The 9798-nt window shown below is 34.1% G+C and overlaps 1 protein-coding gene across 1 annotated transcript; it reads right to left on the bottom strand.

The window, feature by feature from the left end:
* Window positions 1–4879: 4879 nt before the first annotated feature.
* On the bottom strand, window positions 4880–8347 carry LOC149574778 (trimethyltridecatetraene synthase-like). The gene is made up of 2 exons (XM_089814605.1): window positions 7409–8347; window positions 4880–5838 (listed from the first exon to the last, which is right to left on the bottom strand). The coding sequence occupies exons 1-2, from the start codon at window positions 8306–8308 to the stop codon at window positions 5203–5205; spliced, it is 1536 nt and encodes a 511-aa protein (XP_089670731.1). The 5' UTR covers window positions 8309–8347; the 3' UTR covers window positions 4880–5202.
* Window positions 8348–9798: the final 1451 nt, after the last annotated feature.

The raw sequence follows: 9798 nt of genomic DNA, 5'->3' as shown, positions 1-9798 counted from the left end.
GAAGTTCGGATTGACTATATTTCTATACCAATTTAATGAAAGAGGCAATTCTTTAATATAATTATATATTAGATATTAAGGAGGAATTGAGTTAGTTTATTTATAAATTTATATATATTTATATTTAAACGAAATTAAATTTCATTTAAAAATAGAAAAATAAAATATATTTATAGAAATCGATTTAAAAACAAATCGTTGTTTTTTTAACAAATATAAATATAATTAATGTTTTAAGTGGGGGGGAGGGAATCACCCCGTACCCACCCCCACTGCCGACAACCGACAGTACCTGCGTCGCAGGTACTGCGACGGCAGGTACAGAGTACCTGCCACCGCAGGCCTGCGGTAGACCGCAGAGGTATATTTAGCCGACGGGCTATAAACGTATATTTAAAACATGTTTTCTTTTGGATTTTTTTTAATATAATTTTTATTATTTATAAAAACAAATTTTATTATTATTTAAATTTTTTTAATTAATAAATTTTTAATATATATTAATTAATAAATATTTTAATTTTATTAATATTTAATAATTAAATAATAATACATTTAACATAGTTTGTAAATATTAATTTATTAATAATTTTGGGTTAAATATTAATAAATTAACAATTAATAAATAGATTAAAATAAGTAATTAGAACAAATTATTATTGATTAATTTAATTAAAATTAGTTTAATTAAAGTTAATTAATAATGAATATTAATTGATTAAATGGTAGATTTGGAATATTGACTTAATGGAAGTTATTATAGAAATGGGTTAATCGTAAGGGGTAGTTATGAAAACCTAGTTACTTGAATTCGACATTAATCTGAAACATAAACCTTACCTTAACTCAATAATATACTTTCAAATCCAATCTCTGAGACTTTGATGTTGTCTTTGTGCTTTGAGTGTTTTGGGGTTGGTTTAGCGTTGACCAGTTTAGGTTGTTACCAGAGGCTCGGGGTTGTGAATGTGATGTCATGATGATTTGGTCTCGATCTTTCTTAACCCGACCATGGTAATGTGATGAAGTGCTCTATGACATGATTGTATTTACTGTTTGTTATTGCTTTCCAGTTTCCTTGTGTGAAGCTGAGAGGTATGTATTTAAGATACCTGACATAACCATTTTTGAGTCTCGATCAGTTATACTTGGATTGCTTTTCGGTCGCTTGAGAGGACTGAAGTGGTGGTTATGTTTTTGATGGTGTCATGTTTTGACTTGACCATTTTGGAGTCTTCGATCAGTATTGAAATTTACTATTGGGATACTTTCTGGTTGCTCATTGGAGAACCATTGGATTTTGTGATTTATCATTGATGCCTTCAGTTGCTGATAGAGAACTGTCGTGGTCATATGATTATTATTTGGTGCTTATCTGTTGCTCATGAAGAACTGATGTAGTTTTGTGGCTTATCTTTTATGATGTCTTTTCAGTTGCTTGTATAGGACTGAGGTGGTTTTATTATGATTCTTTGATTTATGATTTCATGAGCCTAGGGTAGGTTATCTATGTGTAGTGTCGGGAAGTGGCTTGCAATGGGGATTGGAGCCCTAAGAGGCTGCCTGGAGTAACCCATTGTAAGTTGTTTTAATAAATGAAAACATTTACACTAAATGAGGGAAAATGAACCTAATAAGATAATTGTATGTTCTCTCCCATGCCTTGAGTGCTAGTACAGACTAGGATGGGGTAGAGAGAATGCTTGGTTACGACCTTGCATTCCATAGTATGCCTCGTCAGTACGAGAGGATACTAGTGGCCGCAGGGATCAGTAGGGACCCGGGATTCCTAAGGGATTGCTCGGGTAACTTCTACGTGACTTTTGCGATGACACTTTCCCACTTGCATATTAGGTTTCCTACGTGTCTTTGTGGTGCCTCTGGGTCTAGATGTCTATCTATGTTGGAACCCTTGAGTTAGTATACTTTTAGGATTTCCCAGACTTAGAGAGTACTTGTGTTTTGTGTTTTGATACCTTGTTTGGGACTTGAGACTATCTCCTCAGCGCGGTGGGAGTGGACCATTTAGGTTCCACACAGTCGGGTGGTAGTGCTTTTTACTCTTACCATTGAGATCCGTTCCGTGGTCACCGTGGCTGGAGTGTTCGTGATCAGCATTTACCTTCACTATGTTCTTGGATTATTATGATGGATAGTTAGATTTGATGATAGATGTTTTATCATTATGGATGTATGGATGTATCATGTATAGTGAATAGTTTCATATATTTTCACTATACTTTGTATCATGGATTCATGGAGGTTGATGTATTTCTATTTTTACATATGTACATTCTTTTAAGCCTTTCATACCCTGTGACTTGTACAGTGGATGATTGAGCATTCCGAATTAATTTTCCAAGAGGCATTCGGAACAAATGTATATTATGGACATTGGACTTTCTGATTATTCTTTCATATGTATGTGGTAGTTGTTAGACTTAGAATTTAATTAAATTTAAACGTGACTCAATGTCTTGGGATCCTTAAGAAATGTAACTTGCTAAGTATGGTTATCGATGATTACATGTTATTGCTTCCGCTACTATGTGTTTGATGTGTATGTTATACATTCTTACTTTAAAAAAAAAAATGTTTAGCTAGGTCTTCTTTGTCTCTAGTGACAAAGGGGGCAATCACTAAATTCTACAAGAAGGAAGAGGGGAGAACTTTCTAGAAAGTTCTGCTCTAGAGCTTTCCGGAAGCTCTATGTAATTTTTGACATTTTTTCATTGCTAAATTGAATTTTTTCCTTACGAAATTTTTTAAAAGCCAATAGCGTATTGGATAATTACCATTTTAAATTTTCTAAAAAAATAAAAATTCATAAACTATAGACCAAACATAACTGTTGAAAAAATAATCAAATTTGATAGGCTATGATTGGATGAATTAAATGACTATTGCATTCAACAGACCAATTCATCAATCAATCCTCCTTTTCATGCTCTAATCTATAGCAGTGGAAGCTAGGTCTTCTTTGCCTCTGGTGATGGAGGAGGCAATCACTAAATTCTGCGAGAAGGAAAAGGGGAGGACTTTCTAGAAAGTTCTACTCTAGAGCTTTCGAAAAGCTCTGTGTAATTTTTGACATTTTTCTATTGCTAAATTATTATTTTTCCTTGCGAAATTTCTTAAGAGCCAATAGCGTATAGGATAATTACCATTTTAATAAATTTTTTATTATTTTTCTTACGAAATTTCTTAAGAGCCAATAGCGTATAGGATAATTACCATTTTAATAAAAAATTTAAATAATAAAACTTCAAATTTAATAGGTTGTGATTGGATGAATTAAATGACTCGATTCCCCAAGCAGGAACTAAATAGACCAATTACTTCCTGCATCTCTTGGATGCACACATTCCAAGGTGCAATCGCTAATTGTAATATTTAAAGATATTCATACACCTGTTCCAAAATGATTAGACTCCCATAAATGTTTTCCATAAATACAAGATTATAAAAGATAAGATATTTTTAATTAAGCCAATAGGCTTATTGTGGGAGCTTTGCTCCCAAATTTATTTAATTTTCCAAAAAATTTGCAAGACCATGTCAGTTTTTAAATTCACGAGTTTAAAACTCATTTTTAAATATTTCTAAAAATGAATTGTTCTTTTATGATACTTTCCTTTTAACATTGTAATTTATTTCATTTAAAAAACTTTATTAAAAATGAATTTTTGTGAAGACATAACACACAAATATATATGAGATATAAAATATGTAAATTTTGTTTTATCTTGTTAATATTATTTTTTGAGTAACTTTAAATATAAAAGTTTAATATTAAAATTAGATTTAACATTTTATTTTAATCGGTAAGGGGTCGAAGCCAAGATTTATTGTTATGTATTGTTATTAATTTTTTTTGTTAAACACAGGTAGATGCGAACCCAAGACCTCTTTGATAAGAGGCTCACAATTTACCGTTGTGTTGTAGGCTTTTGCCTAAATTACATTTAACATTAAATATGATAGAGTTATTTATATGTAATAAGGACTAAATCATATAAATTAAATTTTTTTATGTAAATACAATTTTATTTATTTTTATAATAATTATATATTTAAAATAATTATGCCCCTTTTCAATGAATTTAGTTTTGAACTTTGCTTTTCTTATAATGAATTTGTTACTTAATTCAATTTTAAGTAAATATTATGAGATATAAAATATGTAACTAATTTTTTAATTTTATTAATATTATATTTTGAGTAATTTTAATATTAAAATTAGATTTAACATTAAATATGTTAAGAGTAATTTAAATATAATATGAAATAAATCATATAATTGAAATCTTAATGTGAATGTTAATTGATTTGTTTTCATAATAATTATATATGTAAAAAAATTATGCTCATTTTCAATTAGTTTAATTTTAAAAGTTGATTTTTCTGAAAATGAATTTGTTACATACTTAATCTTAAGTTTTTTTTATTGCTCTTTATAAAATGATATATTTTTAACATCCTATTTTCTATATAAATTCATTAAACACAATAATCTTGAAGAGTTGTGATGATGTTTTTTCTAATATTATTTTCATAATTCCTTTTACATGCCACAATCTTATCTTGCACGTACAAAAACATGCAACTTTTTTCTAATATTATTTTCATAATTTCTTTTACATGCCACAACGTATCGTACAAAAACATGCACATTTTTTCTAATATTATTTTCATAATTTCTTTCACATGCCACAAACCTATCTTGCACGTACAAAAACATGCAACTTTTTTCTAATATTATTTTCATAATTTCTTTCACGTGCCACAACCTATCTTGTATGTACAAAAACATGCAACTTTTTTGTGATATTATTTCATAATTTCTTTTACATGCCACAACCTATCTTGCTCATACAAAAACATGCAACTTTTTCTTAATATTATTTTCATAATTTCTTTTACATGGGACAACCTATCTTACAGGTACACAAACATGCAACAATCACATCACACAAAGTTAAACAACCCAAACTGAAGACTTGTGAAACATGGATTAAAGGAAACTGGTGAAGCTGAGGAGGCATGGCTTGCTTTGGGCATGCAGAGAGTACAAGGTCTTGACCGTATCCAAATCTCGGTGCCTCTGATTAGCGAGAAGATGATGACCCTAGCAGCTATCTTTATTAGGCTATATAAGATTAACATATTTTGAAATACTGAGATAGATGAAATGGGTTGGGCTCAGGGGAAACGGTAGAGATGAGGAGGGAGTCTAGGCTCTGCCATGGCAACAAGAGGCTCTGCTTTGGGCGTAGAGAGGCCATAGGTCTCGGCCATATCGAGATCCAGGGGGCTCTGGATATGAGGGGGAAGGCGCCAGTGGAAGCCATGGAGGAGATTGGCAAGGCCCAGCTGAACCACTTTGAGGCCCAGGCTGGCCCCTGGACACATTCTTCTGCCCGAGCCAAAGGGCAGCAGCTCATAATCTCTGCCCTTCACGTCCAAACTGCTGCCCTGAAACCTCTCTGGCCTGAACTCCTCTGGCTTCTCCCACAGAGTCTCATCTCTGCCAATTGTAAACACATTCACAAATGTCCTCGTGTTGGCAGGGATGTCATACCCTCCTATCTTGCAGTGCTCAGTGGAAAGATGAGGAACCAGCATGGGGGCAACTGGGTGCAGCCTCATTGTCTCCTTCACTATTCCTTGCAAGAATTCCATCTCGCCAATGTCTTTCTCTTCCACCCACCTCTCTTTCCCAACTATTCTGTCCATCTCTTCGTTTGCCTTTGCCAGGTTCTCAGGCTTTTTCAACAGCTCTGCCAGTGCCCATTCTACAAGTGTTGCAGAGCTCTCTGTTCCGCCAGCTATCATATCCTGCAACCCAATAAAACACATCCCTAGTAAGTCACTTTTGCTTTTGTATTGGTCAAATCAACAGTCTCTCGTGAGAGTTTCTTTATTGGAAAAGCAGGAAATTTTCTTTTTGGGAAAAGCAAGAAAGTTTTTAATGGATGTCTCAGCCATAATTTGGTTCTTTAATTTAAAGAAAAGTGAAATATATAGATAAGTAATGTTCAAGGAATTCAATGGCAGGAAAAGATTATTAATAATTTAACATTGACTACTAAAACGTAAAGAGATTAAAAAGTTTGTGTTTGAAAAAATTAAGACTGTTCTGTGTACAAAACAGAATAGTTGAAAAATTAGTATTTTATATTAAAGAATTCAATATTGTAGAAGAGCGTGATGAAAAAGATAATGGAATGTTTCAATATTATGAAACGAAATTAAAAAGTTTGTGGAAGCCTGTAAAACAGAATGGTTGGAAAATTAACATTCTATATTAAACAGTTCAATTTATTGTAAAAAACATAATGAAAAAGACTCGAGGACTACACTTAAGAGAGAGCTAGACTTAGAAGAGTCCAACCCATTCATCATCTTAGATATGAGATGTGTAGATGGACAGTCCTCAAAAATGAAAGCAAAAAAACAGAACTTGTATTCTCTGCAACAGCATGAAGAAAACGAGTTAAAGCTGAGAAGTCTAAATTAACTATTTGGCCAGTTGTGGAAACAAAACTTGTATTTCCTGCAACAACATGAAGAAAAAGATTTAAAGCTGAAAAGTCTAAATTAACTATTCAATCAGTTGTGAAAACAAATCTTGTATTTCCTGCAACAACGTGAAGAAAACAATTTAAACATGAGAAATTTAAATGAAATACTCGACCAGTTACGGTTGAAACTGGACAGGCACCATCTATAAAAACAATCACCATCGGAATATTTGTATAATGTATGAAAACAATTTGAAAATGATATGTATAAATGAATTATCTAACCAGACAAAATTCTACCAAACTACAAATTTCTTAGTCTAGTTCTACATCTAAAATACACTGATTGTATCGATGGACCCCTCACGTGCTGGCGATGTTGAATCTTGATAAGCTCAGAGGCATAAAGTCTTGTTGAACGTGACACTCCAACATCACCAAGGGGATAAGGTGGGAATACAATTCAATCCTTCGCTCTTTGTCAGAAAAGTACAGCCTATTATACTATTATAATTCTTAGCCAAAAGGATTCAGCTTGTACCAGTCAAAAAGGACATTCAGCAAAAAAAAAAAAAATCTAAACAAAAAAATTAAAATTGTAATAGCAGAGATGCATTCCTCATCCCTTAGACTGATGATCCTCCTAAATGTTCATTGTTTATTCATACAAAGAGGACAACTGTCTGGGGTGTGTTATAGTGAACAACTCTCCATAGGTTTCCATGAAACCAGCAGGTAAATAATTGCCCTGCAGTATAAACTCTTGTAGCAATAGATGAGAAAATGTTACCTTAAAAACTTCAATTTCAACAGAATTCACACCAAAACTTCCAATAAGCCACACAACATCCCTCTGAAAAAAAAACCCTAACTCAACAATTTACCTGAGTGAAGGCCTTGATTCTGTTCCTGGTAAGGTTATTGGCAGGATCATCACTCTGCTGCAGCAAGACGTCGACCATATCAGCCGGAGCATAATCAGGCACGCTCTTCCGCCGCTGGTCATGCTCCCCAAGCACCTCCTCCAGAAACACATCAAATCTCCGGCTGAGCTTCTTCATCCTTCTCACATACCCCTGCAGATCAAGGAAGCTCAGGGCAGGAATATAATCCCCAATGTTGAAAACCCCATTGAGCACAAAGAGCTCCTCAAGCATCTCCTTGAACTCATGGGGTTTGATCTTGTTCCCGCCATTCTCATCCAAATAGCGCCGCCCCAAGACCATCCTGGAAATGATGTTGTTGCTCACGGACGATGTCTCTTCCCGGAGCTCGATATGCCGACCGGCAGAAGAGCTCCTGAAAACAGAGGCCACCATGCGAGCCACCTCCTCAACTCGTATGTACTCATACGATTCGAGCCGCTTGGTGCTAAAGAGCTCCATGAGGCAGATCTTTCTGGCCAGCCGCCAATGCTCTCCATACGGCGACCATGTTATGTCAGAGTAATCGTACACCGTGTACTTTCCCGCAGCAATCCTGGGTCTCGAGGCAAAAGTAAGATCATTCGTCTTCAAAATTTCTCGGGCCATCTCGGCAGATGATCCAACGATGCAAGCGACTGAGCCCAGTTCGATGTACATGAGCGGGCCGTAGGTCTTGGAGAGTCGATCCAGTGACCTATGCGGCAGACTGCCTAGAAGATGCAGATGCCCAATTACAGGCCATGCCCTAGGTCCAGGCGGGAGCTTCATCAATGGCCGAAATCTTCTGTAAATTAAGTACACTGACACCATGGCCAGTGCAATGTATCCCAACAATCTCATGCTTATTTCCATCTCCATTGCATGCAGAAATCTATGTGCTCCGTCTTTGCAGGGGATGAGATTCTAGAGGATTTCAGAGGGGTTTTATAGGCTTGATGGGATTTTGAAAGAACTTTGGACTGTGCAGAGTGGGTAGAGGCGGTCCTACCATTTCATGAGGCGCACCTGGTTGCCATTGGAGCAGTGCAGTCCGATTTAGAATGTGACGTTGGACTTCGATCACTGGACAGGGGCAGCTCCGACATCATCTGGAAAGACTGACTGAACAGAGAGGCACAAATTCCACTGGTGGAAGACTCTCGGTTTACTTGACTGGGAAAAAATTGATATTCAAAGCCCTGAGGAAGAATGGTGGAAATTGTCCTCCGATCGTTTTACCCCACATGAGATTCGCTGCACTAAAAAATTCTCTTTCCTCTTTTTGTCAGTTCATATAAGTTTTATTATAATTTCTCCAGTATTTTAAGAAATTGATTAGGTACTTCTTGTTGTGTAGCTTTAGAGTCAAATTTTTTGATCTATGTATCATGAGTAGTGGATTCCAACAGGAATCCATCTCTCATGAGAATAAAGCATTCCTTCGATATAGGTGAAGCACTCAAACTTACGAGGTCACCTGTCTCACTACGATTCCAGCCACTGCTTGATTTTAATTGTGTGTATTACTAGATAAATTCTAACCAGCACACTTAGATACTTATTTATTTTTCATATTTGTTTTTATATAACTTATTAAAATTATCAATATTTTATTTTAACATTAACTTTTATCAAGAAGAACATATTTCTACAATTCATGATAATAATTGGCAAAAACTTATAGATTTGATTGTGGAAAGATTTTTTTAGCATCATTCCAATCAGAGTATGTGATCTATCATCTCTCTTATGCTTGGTTTGATGCCAAAACAACTTTATACAATCAAGTACAGAAGTTCTTGCTAATAATTAACTTTTATCTGATATTAACCTTTCATATGTACTTTTAGCATGAATGTTTCATTTCACACTATGTGATCTATCATCATGATGTGACTGAGTGTAGGAGACGTAAAATCATTATCTCACAAATCAATATGAAATGTTGATGATAAAAATATAAAGGTCAAAATTAGAAACTACTAAATTAAATTGATTTTAATAGTTTGGAAATTTTATGATTAATAAGATTTGAAGTACACAAGATTGAAAAAACTTAACCACTAAAAAATAGTATAAGATTAGTAAACGCATTAAGAAAAAGAGGTTGGAAAGTAGATAATAGATATTTCTACATGAATACTGACAATAAAAGAAAGATTTAAAGTTTGCAATCATAATACAAAAACAATAGCCAAGAAATTTTGTGTTGAATCTTTGATTCTAATAACATCATCATATTAGTATTTTTATTGATGATTTTCTTTTAGATATTAGTTATTCATGTACGTTAATTATAATTTCTCATAAATCATAAACCGGTCACTTTGTAGTGTGAGGCCATCTAAGAAAACAAATTGCAAACATTT

The sequence above is a fragment of the Cupressus sempervirens genome, chromosome 2 (assembly GCF_028749045.1).
Source record: "Cupressus sempervirens isolate cs-2001-9-10 chromosome 2, ASM2874904v1, whole genome shotgun sequence".
In the NCBI taxonomy this organism is placed as follows: domain Eukaryota; kingdom Viridiplantae; phylum Streptophyta; class Pinopsida; order Cupressales; family Cupressaceae; genus Cupressus; species Cupressus sempervirens.
This window is presented reverse-complemented; position numbering and strand designations above follow the sequence as displayed.

Bases quoted from the DNA above. Each gene is read 5' to 3' on its own strand.
- LOC149574778 (XM_089814605.1), bottom strand. From the start codon at position 8,308: ATGGAGATGGAAATAAGCATGAGATTGTTGGGATACATTGCACTGGCC. The intron at 5,839-7,408 runs GTAAATTGTTGA...ATTGGGTTGCAG, and splicing joins GAATCAAGGCCTTCACTCAG to GATATGATAGCTGGCGGAAC.